The 21,065-nt window shown below is 53.4% G+C and overlaps 1 protein-coding gene across 2 annotated transcripts in view; it reads left to right on the top strand.

Annotated features, from left to right (window-relative positions):
* The window catches only part of RICTOR (RPTOR independent companion of MTOR complex 2), a 1,615,046-nt gene that overhangs the window by 974,727 nt on the left and 619,254 nt on the right, over nt 1–21,065 (top strand). For both annotated transcript variants that reach the window (XM_069627164.1, XM_069627163.1), the window contains exons 24-25: nt 14,950–15,026; nt 15,126–15,204. In XM_069627164.1, the coding sequence (XP_069483265.1) occupies nt 14,950–15,026; nt 15,126–15,204 (156 nt within the window). The remainder of the gene's footprint in view (nt 1–14,949; nt 15,027–15,125; nt 15,205–21,065) is intronic.

Below are 21,065 nucleotides of genomic sequence, written 5' to 3'. Positions count from 1 at the left end.
TCCAAAGGGCCCCAATAGGGGTTTGCTGGAGCCGGGGACGAGGGTCGTGAGCCTGCTTCCGGGGATGCTGGGCTTGACTTGGCTTCTCGGGAGCAGTGCTCATGACAACCTGGTCCAGGATGCCCCGAAGGCGGCATTGATCTCCCTTCCAGGCGGGAGGCTTCAGCCAAACCGGTGGAAAAGACCCCGGAGAAGAGGATGCCATCCCTAAGCCCGAGACCGACCCTTCGGGACACAAAAAGGGGGTAGTGGGAGTGGAAGTGCTCCAGGGCAGTGCTCCAGGGCATGGATATTTCTTCTTCCGACAAAGCGGACATGGTTTCCGTCCACACGATCCCAGAGGATGTTGGGGACGACGATGGCGGAAACATTGTGGTGGAGGAAGTCGCCGGAGGGTGCAACGACGACGGAGTGAATGCCGAAGGGAATGACAACGTAGGCGCTGGGCCCAGCAAGCCTGCTTCCCCGACACCTCCCAGAGATTTCTCACAGGACCTTCTTTCGACTCTCCACGTGCTTGTGTCCGAGTTACAGAAGGGGATTTCTGACGGCCCCATTGGCCCCGTTCACACCGGGCCCAACACCGCCGAAGGGAAAAGAAGCAGCACCCTATGCCGCCTAACCAGCTGCCAAATCTGCCTTCCCTGGGATACTGGGACCAAAACGACGACACCAGACACTGACAGCAACATCTCCCTGCCTCCTAGGGCTTCTCGCGAACAAAGTGGTTTCGTTCCACGCCACGGTCGCCTGCGCATCGGAACTCTTCCAGCTAACACCCGAGGAGACGAAGGAGGGCTTCCTTTATGAACGCTGGGAGGCGAAAAGGAAAACCATTCTGGCGGTTCCTCTCCTGGACAATGTCTGGAATGAGGGCCTGGCGCTGCTGAAAAACCTGCTTCAGCCCCAGAAAAAAAACAGACCGACTGGAGAAGAAATACTGGGTCCCAGAGTCTGCACCCAAGTGTCTGCGCACACAGACATCACCAGACTGAGTGGTCTCGGTGGCTGCGCGGACGAAGTCGTCCAACTCGTCATCCTCAGCCTCTGTTCCCCCAGACAGCGAAGGGAAGAAGTTGGACGCCGTGGGTAGGAAGGTCATCTTCTCAGCAGCTACGACGGTCAAGGCGCCGAATGCTTTCTCCAGCATGGGGTCTGGCATGGATTCACATGCTCATGAATATTCCCCGTCATCAGGCGGGAATCCTCGGTATAGAAGAAAATCAGTATCTGTTTTGTTTCTGATCTGTCTTTCTTAGTAGTAACCAATCACTGGTCTCTGGGTCATACTGCCCCCAGCCAATGACTGCCCTCTTCCTAAGCCCTGCCTCTGGCAGCCATCCTCAGATTTTTACCGCATGTTCAAGTGTTGGGAGTCATCGTGCTGTAGCTCTCGAGCTTTTGCTGCGTTTTTGCACTTTTTCAGGAGATTTTTCTCATTTTCCGGTTAAATAGAGCCTCAAGCTCCACCGTTTCTACATCCGATCAACGGGGACCCGTTTCGGAGTTTTCTACGCCCCTCAAGGGTTAGGATTTCGTCGAGTTACGCTTTTGGAGGATTCCAGAAGTTCCGAGGCCTACCCCGGACATGGCCCAGGAGAAAGGAAGCTCGACACCTGGGAAGATGTTCAGGACCTGCCCTGGATGCCAGCTTCAGAATGTGTTCAAGGAGGACGAGCATTCGTTATGCCTCTACTGTTTCCAGTTGGACAAGACGCATGTGGAGAAGGACTGTGCGTTTTGTGGGAACGTGTCGGAGCGGACCATGAAGGATCGCCACCTCCGTCTCGCCAACTGGCTGGAAGAGAAGAGCCCGTCAGGCGAGAAGAAGAAAAAGAAGTCAGAGCGGTCTTCTAAGTCCTGTGAGGGCGCCCCGGCGACGGGGGCCCAACAAAAGGCAAAGCACCACGCGTCCACGGGCACAGGGAGCGCCGAACGGTCGGGCTCCTTGGCTGCCAGGCAGGGCGCTTCCTCCCCGGCGCCATCAACCACGAGGCAACGCTATGGCTCGGGTAAGAGGAAGTCCGAGAACCCAGCGAAGCTTCTGGAGAGGTCCCGGTCGATCTCGAAGATTCCGGCAGAGGGGGGGAGCGAGGCACGGCCCCTCCCCCCAAGGTGAAGGCCCCAGGCGTACAGAAGGTGACGATGGCCTTAATTCACCCTGCTAAGACCTCAATTGAGGATTTCGCAGCAGCCCTGGCACAGCTGTGGAGGCTACGCCAGTGGAGGCGACCTCAGGATCCAAAGTCTCCCTGCCACCGCGGAGGGAGTCGTCTTTCAGGCCCATCGAGAAGACCCCCACGAAGTCCCCGTTGGAAAAGGAGGGGGAGGGGCAGGTGGCCATCGTGGATACGGACACGACCTCTGAAGAAGAGCTCATCGAAATCGTGGAGGAGGCCCAGCCCATCGGGAGGGATCCCGACGAGGGCGACGACGAGAGCGACGGTGTCGCCGACGAGGTTCCTCAAGAGCCCTCGCGCCCGGCGGCCATTTTGTCAACAATTCAGTCCTTATGCTCGGAGATAAGGACAAGGTTGCCCCTCCCCCCGACCTAGGGTACCTGAGCCAGACCTGACGGGGGGAACCGGAGCCGGGATTTTCGGAAAGTCTACCGCATAAGAAGAGGACGCATCCTCCGCCACCTCTCCCACCTCTGCGGCCTGCTCTGCCTTCCCCCCGGTCTACTACCCACAGGGATGATACAGGCACGGACACGGCTACGACAGGTACAGATGACGATGGAGGCGATGACGGGACGTGTCCCCCCGTCGCCCCTTGCTCGGGCGTCCCCGCCCGGCGAGATTGGATCCTTCCATGCCATGATTTCCAGGGCATCCGAGCTCTTCCAGCTCTGCCCAGAAGAGAAGGAAGGAAGGGTTCCTTTACCAACGGAGCGAGGCTAAAAGTAAGACGGTCCTCGCCGTACCACTTCTTGATGACATCTGGGATGAGGGGCTCACCCTCCTCAAGAACCCTGCCACGGCGCCTGCAAAGAGTGACCGGTACGAGAAGAAGTACTGGGTCCCCGACGCTGCCCCCTTGTGCCTTCGGGCGCAACCTACCCCGGATTCGGTCGTCTCGGCAGCGGCAAAGAAGCAATCTGGGGGGGCATCTGCCTCGACATCAACTTCCCCGCTGGGCGGCAAGGGCAGGAAGCTGGATACGATGGGACGACGGGTCATCTCATCCGCAGCGACGACTATCAAGGCGGCCAACGCCCTGGCTATCGTAGCCCGCTACGACAGGGAGTTGTGGTGCAAAATCGCCCCTCTATTGGACTTCCTTCCGGACGTCAAAAGGGCTGAGGCCTTTGAAATCTTACAGGAAGGTGAGATTGCTTCGGACCATGCCATCACGGTGGCAACGGACATCGCCGACACCGGTTTCCGTCAGTTGGGCAACAGCATTTGCCTGAGACGATGAGGATGGCTCAAGGCGACGGATTTCCGCCAGGTCGTACAAACCAAAGTTTTGGACATGCCCTTCGACGGGAACAACCTGTTTGGGAAGGCGGTTGAGTCCCTTCAGGCTATCAAGACAGACACGGAGACTGCACGGGCACTGGGAGTACTCCAACAACAACGGCCGTCCTTTCGGAGCTCCGGAGGCAGACGAGGTGCCTCCAAGGGATCCGGCATTGGCTCCTCGACGTACCGCCAAGCGGCAAGATCTTCGTCTCAGGAGGCCTACAGGGGACGCGGCAAGTCAGGTGGTGCCTGTCATCGTCGACAGGGAGGTCAAGGAGGCAAGGCGGCCTCCAAACAAGACCGTGGGGTCGGGCCCCCGCCGAAGCACCCCGGTGGGAGGCCGGCTGACCAGGTTCGTCAGCGTGTGGGAGTCCATCTCCACCAACCGTTGAGTGCTGGACGCCCTGGCCCAAGGGCACACCCTCGAGTTTCAGAAGAAGTGCCCTCGCGTTCCACCCGTGGCCAGGAAGGAAAATCACGTCCCTCAGCTACTGTTGGAAGTAAGGGCGATGCTCAAGAAAGGTGCCATCGAGCTCGTCCCAAAGAGGCTTCGGGGCTCCGGAGTTTACTCAAGGTACTTCCTCGTAAAGAAGACAGGAGGATGGCATCCCATCCTGGACCTGCGACGACTGAACAAGTACATCAAGGCACAGAAGTTCCGGATGGTCACCCTCCAGCGCGTGCTGGGACAGCTGGAGGAGGGCGATTTCCTGTCGTCGTTGGACTTGGAGGATGCGTACTTCCACATCCCCATTCTAAAAAGGCACCGAAAGTTCCTCAGGTTCGTGGTCCAAGGGTGGCACTACCAGTTCAAGGCGCCTGCAGGGGATCCACGTCTACCCCTACCTGGACGACTTGCTCATCCGGGAAAGGACAAGGGAGCTCGCCGTGGAGCACACTGCGAAGACTGTCCAGCTGCTCACGGACCTGGGGTTCTCCATCAACTTTCCAACATCCCACCTGGTCCCTTCACAAGTCGCCCTGTTTCTGGGAGCCAAGCTCGACACAGTGGCGGGGCTGGCCTCGCCGTCGGAGGAAAGGACCAGGACCATCCTGGGCAAGGTGCAGCGTCTGCTGGCCACGGACATGGCCAGAGTAAGATCTATCAAGTCCCTCCTCGGGATGATGTCCTGCATTTATCTGGTGCGCCTTTGCAGGCTTCGGATGCGTCCCTTACAAGAGTTCCTCGACGCCCGCTGGGTCCAGTCGACAGGCAGCTTCGAGGACAGGATCCCACTCAACGAGACGTTCCATCAGGCGATCCGGTGGTTGGGTACCCGCTCTCATCTGTCGGCGGGCACAGACAGTCAGACCCCAGCTCACCAGGTGACGGTGACAGCCGATGCCTCCCTGGAAGATTGGGGAGCGCACTCCGGAGATCTTCACGCGAGAGGCCTTTGGCTCCCGGAGGAGAAGTCACTCCACATCAACATCTTGGAGCTCCGCGCAGTGTTCTGGGCCCTCTGGTTTTTTCTTCCATCCCTCAAGGGCAAGGTGGTGAGGATCTTCACCGACAACCCCACCATAATGTTCTACATCTGGAAGCAGGGCGGAACCAGATCCCTTGCCCCATCCAAGGAAGCCCAGGATCTGTGGCATTGGGCTGTCGCCCAAGGGATGTGTCTGGTGCCTTTTCATCTGGCAGGAATAAAAAACACCATCGCCGACTCACTCAGCAGAGAGCTGCGCTCGTGCCACGAGTGGGAACTACGCCAGAATCAAGTGGATCGACTCTTCCGAAGATTGGGCGAATCCCAGATCGATCTCTTTGCGACGCCGATGAACTCCAAGTGCCGGAGGTTCGCCAGCAGATTCCCCCAGCCGAGGAGCATGCGCGATGCTTTCTCGTTCCCCTGGGATGGCCTATTTCTTTATGCGTTCCCTCCTTTGCCGTTGCTGCTCCGGCTCATCAACCAGCTCAAGAGGTCCCGGTGCAGGATGATCGTCGTCGGCCGAGACAGATCTGGTTCCCGGAGATTCTGGACTTGTCAGCGTCCACACCAGTCAAGCTGCCGACGGACACGGATCTTCTCTCCAGAGGAGGCGGCGCCATTCTTCATCACAACCCAGAGTCGCTGAACTTGCAGGCCTGGCTCCTGCAGCACTAGAGTTTGGAGGCTACGACATCCCAGCCGACTGCAGAGAGGTTCTTGCAAAGGCCAGGGCGTCCTCAACTCTCAAGTGCTACGGACATAAATCTAAGAGGTTCCCTGTCTGGTGCCGTCCACAGAAGATTAACCCTCTGCGGATTACGGCCCCTCAAGTATTGCCGTACCTACTGTCATTGGCCAAGGCTGGACTAGCTCACGCTTCCATCAAGATACATCTGGCCGCCATCTCACGATACACCAGAACTACGGGATGGGCGTCCTTGTGGTCTCATCGGCTGGTGAAGGAATTTATGAAAGGATTGTTCCGATCATTCCCACCGGTGAAGGCCCCGGCGTGGGAGCTGAACGTGGTGCTGACCAGGCTCATGGGGGGCCCCATTTGAGCCTATGCTTCGGCACCGTTGAAGTTTCTGTCGTGGAAGACAGCATTTCCCGTGGCCATCACCTCCGCACGACGAGTGGGAGATATCCAGGCCCTATCTTGCAAGCCACCATACTTGACTTTTCACAACACGAGGGTGGTGCTGAGGACGCACCCCTCCTTCATTCCCAAGGTGCCGTCTGACTTTCACCTCAACAAACCCTTGGTGTTGCCAGTTTTCTTCCCGTCGCCTTCGTCGCTGGCTGAGAGGACTCTGCACTCGCTGGACGTAGCTAGAGCGCTGAAGTTCTACGTGGACCGCACAAAGAGTTTTCGCAAGACATCGCAGCTGTTTGTAAACTTTGGACCTGTGAATCAAGGGAAGGCTCTCTCGAAGGCTTCCATTTCCAGATGGCTCTCCGTCTGCATCATGCACTGTCACCGGTTGGCAAACCGACCGCTGCCCGGCCGTCCGAGAGCCCACTTGACCAGAGCGATCGCTGGTACCACGGTGTTCCTATCTGGTGTTCCCCTGCTCGACATCTGCAGGGCTGCGACATGGAGGTCGACACACACCTTCACAAGATTCTGCTGCGTCAATTGGGACTCCAGGGAGGAGTCCAGGGTCGGCCAAGCAGTGCTGCGCAACCTGTTCGCTTAAGGTGAGCCTGGTGAGAAGGTAAGAGATGCTTAATGTTGAGTTCTTGTATTGCTTAAAGTTGAGCCTGTTGCCACCTCCCGTGGTTGTGCATGTGTATACTGCTATGTATTCTTATATCCATATCCATGAGCATGTGAATCCATGCCAGACCCCGTGCTGGAGAAGGAACAAGTTACTTACCTGTAACTGTTGTTCTCCAGCATGGGTCTGGCATGGATTCACATGCGAACCCTCCCGCCTACCCCTCTGCAGCTCTTCACTTGGTCATACTGCCACTTTACGTGCTACCAAATCTGAGGATGGCTGCCCGAGGCGGGGCTTAGGGAGAGGGCACTCATTGGCTGGGGGCAGTATGACCCAGAGACCAGTGATTGGTTACTACTAAGAAAGACAGATCAGAAACGAAACTGATTCTGATTTTTTTCTATACCGAGGATTCCCGGCCTGACGACGGGGAATATTCATGAGCATGTGAATCCATGCCAGACCCATGCTGGAGAACAACAGTTACAGGTAAGTAACTTGTTCCTCCCCACCCCATACAAATCTTGTATTGGTGCTATTCCCTTCATCCTGGACCTCTGGACCTTTTGGCCTTATTGATGGGAAGACGGACATCACTGTGAAGACAATCGTTAAGTCACCAGTTCACATGCCAATTAATAATGTTGAATATTGGGTAGTCCAATGCCCCCGTCCCATACAGAGCGCTGAAATGTAGTCTGGAGAATTCATGGTTGTGTTCCCCCTCCCGCCCCAAAATAGCTCCCTGAGGGTTGCTTTGAGTTTATCGAATCCTGTCGTGGGGGATTGCATTCAGGGCATTTTGAAGGATACAACAAACTGTTACTTATGCTAGTGTCATGCGCCCTTGTCGTGGAGAAGAAAAAGATGATCACACAATGCCTCTTGTTCTCCAAATTGTAAGCTTTGAGCTTTTAATTGTACATGAAATCAAGGCGTGGCCTTTGTGATTACACATGTTTCGACATCTGCGTCTTTTTCAAATCAGGGCTAGTAAGGTTGATTCAAGGTTCATGAGTTGGTAGTTTAGGTTAGATAGTCATAGGTTAAATCCCTGTGTCAGCGTGTTCTGTATCAAAGAGTCCCATTTTGAAGGATATATGTGTATTTAGGTAGCATCAGCATTTTGAACAAAGCAGCCATGCCCATGAGAGTTACCGGGAAGGACTTCCAGTGCCTGACATCTTGGATGAATCAGTATGTAATGGAATGTAAGTTAGACCAATTTGTATGCCCAAATATTTAAACCCATCTCTTGAAATATGATGGGAGCAATTGGGAAAGAACACTGATTTGTGCCAGGTAACCCAGAGACCACTAAACATGCCATACTCCTGTTACCTTCTAGTCATTATTTGACAAGAATGCAGTGGGTCTCCCAAATATATTGAAAGGTTATCTGTGAATAGCGATACCTTGTCTTTGTACCCTGTGGGCCAGCGAAATCTGTACCAGGTTGGGTCCTCTATTAGCTGTATCGCAAGTAGTTTAATGGCCAAGGTAAACAGAAAGGTGGGAGGGGGGGGCAACCCTCCCTAACTCCACATTCTCGGGGGGAAAGATCTGGAGGTCATCCCGTTCACCCTCACCTCGGCAACAGATGCCTCATAGAGCAGCCTAATCCACTAAAGATTTTCTCTGAAGCCCATCTTTGCCATTATTTCCCACAAGCAGTCCCAGAGTACTGATTCAAATGCTTTGTCGAAGTCCACTGAAAGGAGTGCTAGAGGTTTCTGCGTGTTTGCTAACTGGTTGATCGGCAAGTGCAAGCGTCTGACGTTCATATGAGTAAACCTCTCTGGTAAGAAGCCGCCCTGGTTGGGGTGTACAAGTGATGAGAACTTTTCGTAAGTATCTTACCTTCTCCAGCATGGGGTCTGGCATGGATTCACATGCTCATGAATATTCCCCATCAGGCCGGGAATCCTCGGTAAAAGAAAAAACAGTTTCACTTACAAACTGTATTTCTCCTCTAAACTTATCACTACACTCTAGCGCGCTAGAGGGTCTCACTACGGGCAGGGTGCGATCAACTTCACCATCTGCCTCCATCTCCAGTCCTCGATCAAGCCCCTCAAAGAGGAAATCGACCAACCCTGCTAGGCTGTGGGAGAAGCCCAAGAAGCCTAGGATGGAATAAAAGGCAGCCGACCTGCCCAAGAAGGCTCAGGCAGCGCAGGAAAAATCGCTGACGCTTGAGATGCGATGACAGAGTGGGGCGTAGTAAACCTAACGCCCTGACTCCGCCGAGAGATGCATCTCTGGACATCCTTTCGACCCTACATACGTTGCTATCTGAAATCTAGAAAAGGATGCCACAGGCCCTGGATCAGCCTCCTGTGAAAAAGAGGAAGCACCATCCAACGCCGCCGCATCAACCTCCACACCCGTGCCAAGTGCCCTCCCTGCTGAAGGACCCAGACAGGGCCACGACGGACGCATTGTTACGGTGTGCGGATTTCCGCCGGCCGAGGGCATCCCCACCTGATGAGGTGGGTTAGTTTCATGCCATGGTAGCAAGAGCTTCTGAGCTCTTCCAGTTGACACCCGAGGAGACCAAAAAGGATGGCTTTCCTCTACCACAGGCGCGGGGCCAAGAGGAAGACCATCATGGCGGTGCCCCTACTGGATGACATGTGGGAGGAAGGCCTGGCCCTGCCGAAGAATCCCTCCACATCCCCGGCCAAGCGGGATAGGCTAGAGAAAAAGTACTGGGTTCTGGAGTCTGCTCCCAGGTGCCTAAGGTCACAACCGTCGCCGGACTCTGTGATATCACCGGCTGTGAGGAAGAGATTGTCTAACCCCTTGTCATCGTCCTCAGTCCCTCCGGACAGCGAGGGGTAAAAGTTGGACGTCATGGGAGAAAGGTCATTGACAGTCAAGGCGGCGAAGGTGCTGGCGATTCTAGCCAGGTAGGACAGGGAACTGTGGTACAAACTGACCCCGATTCTGGAGTTCCTGCCCAATGACAAGCAGGTGGAGGCGATTGGAGGGGCAAGTGACTTCAGACCATGCCATCAGTGTGGCCCTGGACATCGCCGATACAGGTTTCCAACAGATCGGGATCTGTATCTTCCTTCGTCGTCGTGGCTGGCTGAAGGCCACCAATTTCTGTCACGGGGTCCAGGCGAGGATACTGGACATGCCCTTTGGGGATAACCTCTTCGGGAAGGTAGTTGACGATTCCTTGCAGGCCATCAAGACGGATACAGAGACGGCTCGTGCCCTGGATACTCCAACAGCACTGCTCTTCCTTTTACGCCTCCGGACGAAAGTCGGGAAGATCGACAAAAGGTTGTGGTAGAGGCTCCTCATCGTACCGTCTGCCCTCCCGGTCCACGCTCCAGGAGGCCTACAGAGGCCTTTAAAAGGCTTTCGTGGAGGTGGTCAGCGCTGTCGTTGCCCACCAAGGCGGAATGCAGGCACCGAAGCAAGACTGAACCGGCCAGGATGTCGTGCCCCCACCCATACACCCCGGTAGGAGGCCGGCTGGTGGGATAATTCTACTCAAGATACTTCTTAGTCAAAACGAAGACCGTGGGCTGGAGGCCCATTCTAGACCTGCAGCGTCTAAACAAGTACCTCAAGTCCCAAAAATTCAGGCTGGTCACGTTGCAGCACATGCTCGGCTAACTGGAGGAGGGAGACTTCTTGACGTTGCTGGATCTGTAGCACGCCTACTTCCACGTCCCCATTTACAGGAAGCATTGGAAGTTCTACGCTTCGTGGTGCAGGGACGGCACTACCAGTTCAAGGCTCTCCCTTTCGGCCTAAGTCAGCTCCCAGGGTGTTGACCAAGTGCCTGGCACCAGTGGCAGCCCATCTACTTCTACGAGGGATAGACGTGGACCCGTACCTCAATGACTGGCTCATCCGGGCCAGTTAGAGAGGTAGCCGAAGAGCACACAGAGATGACCGTCTGGCTGCTGACGGGTCTGGGGTTTTCCATCAATTATCCGAAGTCCTGCTTGACACCATCGTATAACACACTGGAGCCAGGCTCAACACTGTCTCCTGCCTAGCTTCACCCTCAGAGAGGATAGCGGCCATGCTGGGGAAGGTACAACAGCTGTTGTCACGGAAGACCGCCACAGTGCAGGCCATCAAGTAGTTGCTCAGCATGATGTTGTTGTGCATCTACCTTATATGGTTATGCAGGTTGCGAATGTGACCACTTCAGAAGTTCCTGGACGCCCACTGGATACAAGTGTCTGGAAGCTTTGCTCACAAGATCCCGCTCGACGAGAAGTTCCGTTGGGCGGAGAGGTGGTGGGGCGTACACTCCAATATCGTCCAGGGCACAGGGTTTCAAACCCCCTCACCCCATTCCAGGAGATGGTCACCATGGCTGCTTCCCTTGAGGGCTGGGGAGCCCACACCAGACGTCTGCACGCCAGAGGCCTTTGGTTGCCAGAGGAGAAGGATCTCCACATCAATATCCTGGAGCTGTGGGCAGTGTTCTGGACCCTCAGGTCTTTCCTTCCGTCCCTGAAGGGCAAGGTGGTGAAGATCTTCAGGAAGCAGAGGGGCACCCGATCTCCAGTGCTCTCCAAGTGGGCGCAGAACTTGTGGAACTGGGCTGTCAGGCAAGACATGTTCCTCATCCCCTTTCACCTGGCTGGAGTCAAGAACACCATTGCCGACTCCCTCAGAAGGGAGTTGCGCTCCTGCCACGAGTGGAAACTTCAGCAGGACCAGGTGGAGGGCATCTTCATCAAGTGGGGCAGGCACCAGATTGATCGGTTTGCGAAGACGGCAAACTGCAAATGCCAGAAATTCGCCAGCAGGTTTCACCAGTCGAGGAGCATGGGGGATGTGTTCTCCTTTCCGTGGGAAGGCTTGGTTATTTGTGCCCCATTGTTTCTCATGCTGCAAGGCATTAGTCAAATCAAACCGTGCTGATGCAGGATGATACTTGTCGCCCTGGTGTGCCAAGGCAGATTTGATACCCGGACTTTCTCAGCCTGTCCTTGTCGCCTCCAATCAAGCTGCCAGTGGTCGCGGATCTGCTCACCAGAGGAGGCGCAATCCTGCACCATGACCCAGAATCGCTATACCTGAAGGCTTGGCTCCAGCGGCCATAGAATTTGGAGGCTACAAGTTGCTGGCAGACTGCAAGATGGTGCTTGCCAAGGCCAGAGCGTTGTCAACTCGTAAATGCTAGTCACAAGTGGAAATATTTTGCTACGCGGTGCCGTTCCCAGAAGATCACCCCTCTGAGGGTCACAGACCGAAGGTCCATCAATATTTGGAAGGTTCATCTGGTGGCTATCTCCTGCTACACTAGTACACTGTCATTGGTTGGCCAACCGCCTGCTGCCCGGCAGTCCGAGAGCCCATTCCACCAGAGCGATTGCTGCAACGACAGCGTTCCTGTCTGGTGTGCCCCTGCTGGACATCTACAGGGCTGCTACGTGGAGGTCTATGCACACCTTCATAAGGTTCTACTGTGTCAACCGGGATTCCAGAGAGGCGTCCAGGGTCGGCCAAGCAGTGCTACGCAAACTGTTCGCTTGAAGGGATTCTGTCCCAGAAGTAAGAGTTAATTGCTTCTGTTGAGCCTTGCCACCTCCCGTGGTTGTGTAATGTGGCACTGCTATGTATTCTTTATTCATGAGCATGTGATGCCATGCCAGACCCCATACTGCAGAAGGAGCAAGTTACTTACCTGTAGCTATTGTTCTCCATCATGTATCTGGCATGAATTCACATGCAAACCCTCCCTCCTACCCCTCAGCGGTTCTTCCCTTTTACTGAGGATTCGCAGCCTGAATACAGGGAATATTCATGAGCATTTCAATCCATGCCAGACCCTTGCTGGGGAACAATAGTTACAGGTAAATAACTTGTTCCTTCCCCCTTAATAGGGGGGATGGGTCGAAAGGAGGTGGATTGGTTGGAGGGAGTTGCCTTTTTGAGTATGAATATGATGCTAGCCTTCAGCAGATCCAGAGGCAAAGCACCCTCCTCTTTACCGTGCAGGAACAATTTAAGTGTGGAATGATCCTGTGGCCCATTTTTTTTCCAGATTTCTGTGGAGAGCCATTAGGACCCGGGGATTTCCCTGAATGGAGTTGTGAGATTGCAACTATTAGTTCCTCTTCTGAAAGTACGGCCTCCAGGTCAGGTTTTTGTTCAGAAGAAAGTTGAAGGAGTGTGATGTATTGTAGATGCTCAGGACTTGAGTTGGTCAGTGTTTAGGGAAGTTCGATACAGGGTTTCGTAATAATCTGCAAAGACCTCTGCAATTTTTCTGTCTCCTGAAATCATTATGCCCCGTCCATCCGTCAGTACCCTAACATGTCTACTGTCATCCTCCCTCTTTACCAACCATGCAAGCATCCTCCCAGCCATATCACCTGTTTCATAAATTCTAACTTTTATCCCAGTGGCCCTGTTTTGGTTTTTATCTTCTTGATTGCAATTCTGTTAGCCCATGCTTTCTACTTCCATCAGATTGCTTACCCTGGACTTCTTGGTGGCCATTACGTTGCAAAGACATGTAAGCGAGCTGCAGGCTCTTTCCTGCAAATTGCTATTTTTGTGTTTTTTTAGAGAGAATGTTGTGCTTGCAGTCTGCCCAAAATACTTGTCTACGATGGTGTTAAAATGTTACATCTCTCAGGGCATTGAATTGCTGGTGTTCTTTCCACCACCCCACCCTTCCAAGGAAGAGGAAAAGCTGCACAAGATTGACACGCAGAGGGTGCTGACCGCTTATGTGGACAGTTCGGCTGAGTGTACTCGAGATGATCACTTAGTCATTGCCTTCTTGCAGTGATGGAAAGGTCTAAACAGACAATTTCCTGTTGGATAGTCCACTGCATTGCTGAATTCTATGAAAAGACAGGGAAGGAATGTCCCTCAGGCATCGGGGCACATTCCACCAGAGGCATATCAACCTCTTCTGCTCGCCAAAGGGAAGGAGATCTGCAAAGCAGCAACTTGGTTGTTGCTTCACACTTTCAGAAAGCACTCAAACCTGGATGTGGCCAGTGGGCCTGATGTCCAGTTTGGGAAAGCGGTGTTGCAAAGCTTTCAGATTTAGACTTTCATCCCTCCCCCAAATGTTGTACTCCTTTCGGGAGTCGATCGGATGAGACATCTGTGGGAGAATGCAATTCATTGAAGGAGAAATTGCGTACCGGTAATGTTCTATGTGTTTTTCTCTGGCAGATTCCTCATCACCCTCCCATCCTTTCCAGTCATGAGTTGTACTCACTATGCTATGAAAGTGGTCTGCTGTCTATATCTGGTTGTTCTCTGCTGTTGGGACGAGGTTATGAGGATTATGCTTTAGGCACATTTTGGTGTCTCATTGTATGGGTACTCTCAGCTGGTTGCTTCCAGTTCAGTTTTCTTCCTCACAAAACCAATAATTGTTTTTTGGCATTCGTTAAGCCAAATCCTGTGGAGTATTCCTCTGCGGCTGCTGATCCACGGACAGGGGGTGGGTGTAACTAACTTACAGGGGCATAGTGACATAATATATGTACGCCCATCGTCCTGTCCCGAGTCTAGGCGTGGCAGTCGAATCCAAATAAGTCTGCGGTTCATGTCGAGTTGTACTATGTCCCGAAAATTTCCCGAACAGCTGATGCTGGAGATCTATCTGATGAGGAATCTGCGGGAGAAGAACATTACTGGTAAGTAATTTCTCCTTCTAACACCCAGCTGTCGGTGTGAGAAAGTGTAATGCATATAATATGATAAGATAGGTTATTTATAACATGCTTAATACCCAGAGGATTCTAAGCGTGGACCCGGGGATCGAACCTGTATTGCTTTGTGTCGTCTTGCTTTCAAGGCGAGCACGTTGCCCTTGAGCTATCCTCCCAAGATATTTTTGTCTTCAAGAAGAACTGCTTTATTTCTAAAGATCCTATTGTTTTAAAGTTTTAAATAATGATTTTAAAGCCCTGTAGACATGTTTTTAAAACGGCTATGCTTTTCATGTGAATGTTTTTTATAGAAGTGTAGGCAAACTTGACTCTGCATTGTCATTGCCTAAAACAGAGTTTACCACCCTTTCACAATACCATGCACCTAAAAGATCAACCGTAATCATTTCTGCCATATACACTGTACTGTGGTCCTCCCTACTTTCCTCAAATACCCATATACGTATTTCCTTCTTCTGTTCATGGTCATGATTTCAAAGAATTGGAGAAATTGTATGAGCCAAAATTAAATGAGGGCTGAAATGTGTTCCTTAGAACATATGTGGGCGAAAAGTCAGTTCTATGGCACAATGTCAATATTTATGTGAGGCTAAACAACTTGCAGATAGAGATTGAATACCATTCTCAATGTTATCTTCACCAGGCAAATCTTCATGCACTGATCCAAATGAAGCCAGCTCTTTCGCACCTTGGAGATAAAGGCTTACTTCTGCTGCTCAGGTAAAAATTGAATTATTTAATGCTGGAACATTTAAAAAATAAATCAAGATGACATCTGTTAATGGTATTGTGTTAACATGTTCACTGTTACATTCTCAGATTCTTGTCCATTCCAAAGGGATTTTCTTACTTAAATGAGAGAGGTTATGTAACAAAACAACTGGAAAAATGGCAAAAGGTAATTTTACATTTTCAAGATTTTGTCTTTGTGTAAAGTGTCACTGTTTAACTTAAAAATGTATCAACGATGCATGGGATGATCATAAAATGTACTAATTTGATACAAGGCAAAATAATTTGCATTCAAGTTCTCAGTGCTATGTTTGCCATGGTACACTTTGTCATCATACATGCTTTTAATTGTATGAAACTGTGAAAGGGGGCTATGAACTTGATAATCACCTGCACTGGGTATGCTATAATTTTTGTGTATATAAAAGAGACTTCTGCACCGTGTGTCTGGGTAAAGAATCTGCACCCTAAGCGCCCACCAAACATGTAATTAATTGCTGAATTACCAAGACAACTATGCTCGTGGAACTGGGGTTTTAGACAGAGATGCGATTTAATGTATCGTGGTAAACTAAAAGCACATAAAACACAAAATGTCACGTCCTTGCAGGTATCTGTATTTGAAAAGTATTGTGTAACAGTGGACAGCCGATGCATGTTTCGACCTTAATGCATGTCTTCATCAAGGCTGTTAAAAAAATGACATCGAAAAAAGGGGGGGGGGGACAACGGTCCCATATTTTTAATCACCCGAAAAGTGAGTCCCCAGAAAGACATTATAGTTCGAGGGGATTGGGTCCTCCGACGTATTCCATATCTATGACATGTAATCACCACAGCTGTGCTGCTTCTGAAACTTTTTCGGCGTCTGCGTCCTGCGTCGATGCGCCGTCGTCGAGGACCTCCTCCGACGTCCAACGTCATCCGATGTGATTAGTAGGATGCACGACGCCCATAGCCTCAGTTCCGTTTTTTCCGCGAACGTGTTTTTCGTGTTTCTCGGTTTAAACGCCTCGACTCTTTGGAGTTCTGTTCTATCTCGGTTCTTCGAACCTGTTCGTTTGTGAAAATCCTTCTGAAGATGTCTACTTCGTCTTCGACCCCGCGTCCGGGTTTCAAGAAGTGCGGGGAGTGTGGGTCCAAGATGTCGGTGACGGACTCGCACGACGCCTGCCTCTGGTGCCTCGGGGAGGCCCACGACACGGATGACTGTATCGACTGCCAGTCGCTCACGTCCAAAGCCTTACGTGAACGTAAGAAGAAGTTGTCGGTAGGTCGGGTGTCCAAGCCCCGGAAGTCGAAGTCTGCGGGGCTTTCAACGGATGATTCGAGGGGTGACTCTCCGTGTCATCGTTGGAAGTCTCGTGGGTCTCCTTCTAGGAGTCGGTCTCGCCACTCCTCAGCCTCTTCGAGGCATTCTCGGAAGCGCCGTCACCAGTCGTCTTCCAGGTCCTCTTCGGAGGGCTCTGCCCGGCACGTCGCTTACCCCTCCAGCCGTGCGACGCCAGAGGAATGGGCTTCCTTCGGGAAGAAGATGCTGGCGATTCTTGAGTCGCAGGGTACTCAGCCGTCCGCGCCCCCGAGTGGGGTCGGTCGTGTGAGGTCGAGAGACACTGCTCGCAAGAGTGGTCGGCACGAGTCACGGGAGAGGTCCCGTTCGGACAAGGGGACTCGTTCTCGGCGTACCCGTTCCAGGTCCCGGTCCTCGACGCGTTCGAGACCGTGTGCACCTGTGAGGTCTTCTAAGAAGGCATCGACGTCTGTGGCGTCGAGGGCGTCGACAGGCTTTCTCGAGGCTCTGGCTCCGAGGAAGTCGTCGAGGGCGTCGACGCTCAGGTCGTCGAGGGACACGCTCGGGGCTCCGGCCTCGAGGGCTGTGTCGACGCCGCCGATTCTGGAGGCGCTGCATCTGACGTCGACGCCGATTTCCTCGACGCCGATGCCGGTTCTCTCGACGCTGGCGCCGATTCGCTCGACACCATCGACGCCTTTCGTGTCGGAGGTACCCCAGGGCACGGGTGGACCCCCTAGGAAGGCTCTGGTTAAGAGCAAGCACTCTCGAGTGCCTTGTTTTCGCCACCTGGACTATATTTCAGAGGCGGATGAGGATTCTAATGGCCTGGTTCCTAGTCAGGTTCCGGATGAAATTGTCTCGGGCCATAGTCAGTTTGACGAGTTGAGACAGTCACTGCATGATGCCAGTGGACTGGACACCTCTCCGGAGGTGGAGTTTTGTAGGCCTGAGCCTGGCTCTCATGCTGATTCCTCGTACCGGCGCCTTATGGCTAGGGTTTCTGAGTACTTGGAATGGTCTGCTCCCCCAGGGGAGTTTGTGCAGGATGATCTGACAGACATCCTTGATGTTGGTCCCCCAACTTACCCGGTTCTGCCGTGCCATATGGCTTTACAGAGAAGGGTGGCGGCGGCTTGGACTGCTCTGGAGAGTCTCCCGGCGGTGGGCAGATCCTTGTCGCGAAAATACCATCCAGCCAGTGGCGACCCCTGCTACTTGACCAGGCACCCCACTCCGGAGAGTTTGGTGGTGCAGGCGGCCACGGCCCCGGCGAAGCAGGCGTCGTACCCTACCATCCCTCCTGATAGGGACGACAAATGTTTTGATGGTTGGGAGAAGAAAGTGTTTTCTTCTGGTGGTATGGCGCTTCAGGCGGCCAACTCCATTTGTGCCTTGTCACGTTTCTCGCACACTCTGTGGAACTGTGTTGCGTTAGCGGCTGAACATGTTCCCGAAGGGGACGAACGGGATGGTTTCCTTGCTATGGTCCAGGATGGTAAGGATGCCATGTGTGAGTCCGTTCAGTCGGGTTTGGACTTAGCTGAATGCGTCAGTAGGTCCATGGCGGCGAGCACCGTGATACGCAGGTTTGCGTGGTTGCGGAAGTCGGGCTTTGCTCCTGATGTGCAGTCCCGGCTCCTCAACATGCCCTTTGACGGTGTACACCTTTTTGGCAGCAAGGCTGACGAGAGCCTTGAGAGGTTGCAGACCTCAAAAGCTGCAGCGAAGTCGTTGGGCGCTGCAGTTCGCCAACCTCCGCCTTTTCGTCCTAGGGGACAGCAGTGGAGGGGTGGTTCCTTTCGCTATTACTCATCCTTCAGTAAAGCGAGAGGAGCTGGCAGTCAAAGAGGCCTACGCAGGGGTACCAGAGGTGGACGACAGGGTACCCGTGGTGCCAAGGCCGCTCGGGCAGTTTCCTCTTTGCCCTCAGGTAACGCCGCAGCCGCTCCCACTCTGTCGTGAGGCCATGTCCCATGGTTCGCCGGTTGGGGGAAGGCTGGCGCAGCATCTTGTAGAGTGGCAAGCCATTACTTCAGATGTGTGGGTTCTGGAGATCATAACCCACGGCTACTGTCTTCCTTTTCGGCACAGGCCTCGCGACAATCCACCGGGGAACCTCTCTTTGCAGAGTCCGGATCCGCTCCTTGCGCAGGAAATTCAAGCCCTGCTGGAGAAAGGCGCCATAGAACTGGTGCCTGTAGCGGAGAGGAACAAGGGATGGTATTCCCCTTATTTTTTGATTTCAAAGAAAAACGGGGGATTGAGACCCATCATGGACTTGCGCGGTTTGAACAAACTCCTCAGGAAGGACAAGTTCAAGATGGTTACTCTCTCTCAAGTCCTCCAGGCCCTTCAGCTTCAGGACTGGTTGGTGTCACTCGACCTCAAGGATGCTTACTTCCATGTGCCGATCCATCCCAAGCACAAGAAGTACCTGAGGTTCGCGGTTGGCGACTCGCACTTTCAGTTTCGGGTCCTGCCGTTCGGATTGACCTCCGCCCCGAGGGTTTTCACCAAGCTCATGGTGGTGGTGGCAGCGCATCTCAGGCAAGGGGGGATTCACGTCTACCCCTACCTGGACGATTGGTTGATCAGGGGGAGCTCTCCCGAGCAAGTCCTGGATCATCTATCGGTCACCTGTCGCTCCCTTCACAGGCTGGGCTTCTCCCTCAATTTAAAGAAGTCCCATTTGACGCCAACACAGCGGCTCCAGTACATCGGAGCAGTGCTCGACACTTCCCTGGGGCAGTGTTTTCCTCCCCAGGTGAGGGCTCTTCACATTCAGCAGATGGTGCACAAGTTTCAGCATGCCCAGACGCTCCCAGCGTTCGAGTTCTTGAGGTTGCTCGGCCTCATGGCATCCTGCATTCTTCTGGTGCCAGAGGCTCGCCTGCGGAGGAGATCTTTGCAGTGGGCACTCAAGACGCAATGGTCGCAGTCCTCCGGCAGGATGTCGGACTCGATTCAGGTGCCGTCCTCGGTCGCCCGGGACCTTCTGTGGTGGGCCGTCGAAGGCAACTTGATGAAGGGGGCTCCATTTTGGCTTCCCTGGCCGGAGGTGACGATCGTGACGGATGCATCCCTCACGGGATGGGGAGCTCATGCCAACGGGCTGACAGTCAGCGGTCGTTGGTCTCCGTCGGAGTCCAGACTCCATATCAATCTGTTGGAGCTGAGGGCCGTCAGGCTAGCCCTGAAGGATTTTCTGCCGTCTGTGCGAGGGAAGAATGTCCTGATCCTGACGGACAACACAGTGGCCATGCACTACCTCAACAAAAAGGGGGGGGCAGGGTCACTTCCTCTGTGCAGGGAGGCGATGCAGCTCGAGTTCTGGGCCATGCAGCAGGAAGTTTCGATCTCGGCAGTTCATCTGGCCGGAGCCGAAAACGTGACGGCGGACGCTCTGAGCAGGCAGAGCGCGATCTCTCACGAGTGGGAGTTGGCTCAGGAGATTCTCCTGGAGATCTTCGCCCTTTGGGGGACCCCTCAAGTGGATCTCTTCGCCTCCAGTGTCAACCGGAAGTGCGAAAGGTTTTGCTCGCGGGAATTTCCTCCAAAAGGAGCCTTAGGAGACGCGTTCGTGGTGGATTGGTCATTCCCGCTGCTGTACGCCTTTCCTCCAGTCCCCGTCATCCCGCAAGTGCTGCGGAGGTTACGGAAGTTCGGTTCCCGGATGATCCTCATTGCCCCCGCGTGGGCTCGGAGGACGTGGTACCCGGACCTTCTCGACTTATCCATCTGCCCTCCACGTCGTCTTCCCTACCGAGACGATCTGCTCTCACGGGAGGGGGGGTCAGGTTCTCCATCCAGAGGTCAGATCCCTCAACCTTCACGCTTGGCTTCTGAAAGGTTGAGGTATAAGGATTGGGACCTCCCTGAGGACGTGATGGAGGTGTTGCTTTCGGCCCGGAGGCCAGCAACAAAGTCTCTGTACCGTTGCCATTGGCGTAAGTTCTGTGACTGGTGCAGAGTTCAGAATGTGGATCCTTTTGCATGTGACATCCCCATGGTTCTGTCCTTTTTACTTTCTTTGGCCCACAGGGGCTTGCAAGTGGGTACCGTTAAGGGTTACTTGGCGGCGCTGTCCATCTTTAAGCGCTCGTCTGAAGAGTGTTCTTACTTTAAAATCCCTTTGATTTCACAGTTCCTGAAAGGGCTCACTAATGTGTTCCCTCCGTCACCTTTCCTGGTGCCCGGTTGGGATTTGAACCTTGTTCTTAAGTTTCTTATGGGTGCTCCGTTTGAGCCTTTACATTCTTGCCTTTTGAGGCTGTTAACTCTGAAAACTGTGTTTTTAGTTGCGGTTACTTCCGCTCGCAGAGTGAGTGAGTTACAGGCACTTTCAGTTAAGCCTCGGTTCACTGTATTTCACAAGGACAGGGTTGTCCTTAGAGTTCGTCCTTCTTTTCTTCCGAAGGTAGTGACGGAATTTCATTTGGCCCAGAAGGTTGTTCTTCCGGCATTCTATCCTCCTCCGCATCCTGGTAAGGAAGAGGAGAGGCTCCATAGGCTTGATCCTAGGAGAGCTTTAAGCTTTTATGTTTCACGCATGTCCCGGGTCAGAGTGGATGATCAACTCTTTATTGGTTACGCTGGAAAGCGTTTGGGGCAAGCTGTGACGAAACAGACTTTGTCTCGCTGGATTATTTTGGCCATCTCGGAGTGCTACCGCTTGGCGGGTAAGGACCCACCGGCTGGCTTGCGGGCCCATTCTACCAGGGGTATGGCTGCGT

This window comes from Ambystoma mexicanum, chromosome 6p (assembly GCF_040938575.1).
Source record: "Ambystoma mexicanum isolate Mex_15411 chromosome 6p, UKY_AmexF1_1, whole genome shotgun sequence".
NCBI classification, from domain to species: domain Eukaryota; kingdom Metazoa; phylum Chordata; class Amphibia; order Caudata; family Ambystomatidae; genus Ambystoma; species Ambystoma mexicanum.
The sequence above is the reverse complement of the archived record's forward strand: the minus strand, read 5'-3'. Positions and strand labels throughout refer to the sequence as shown.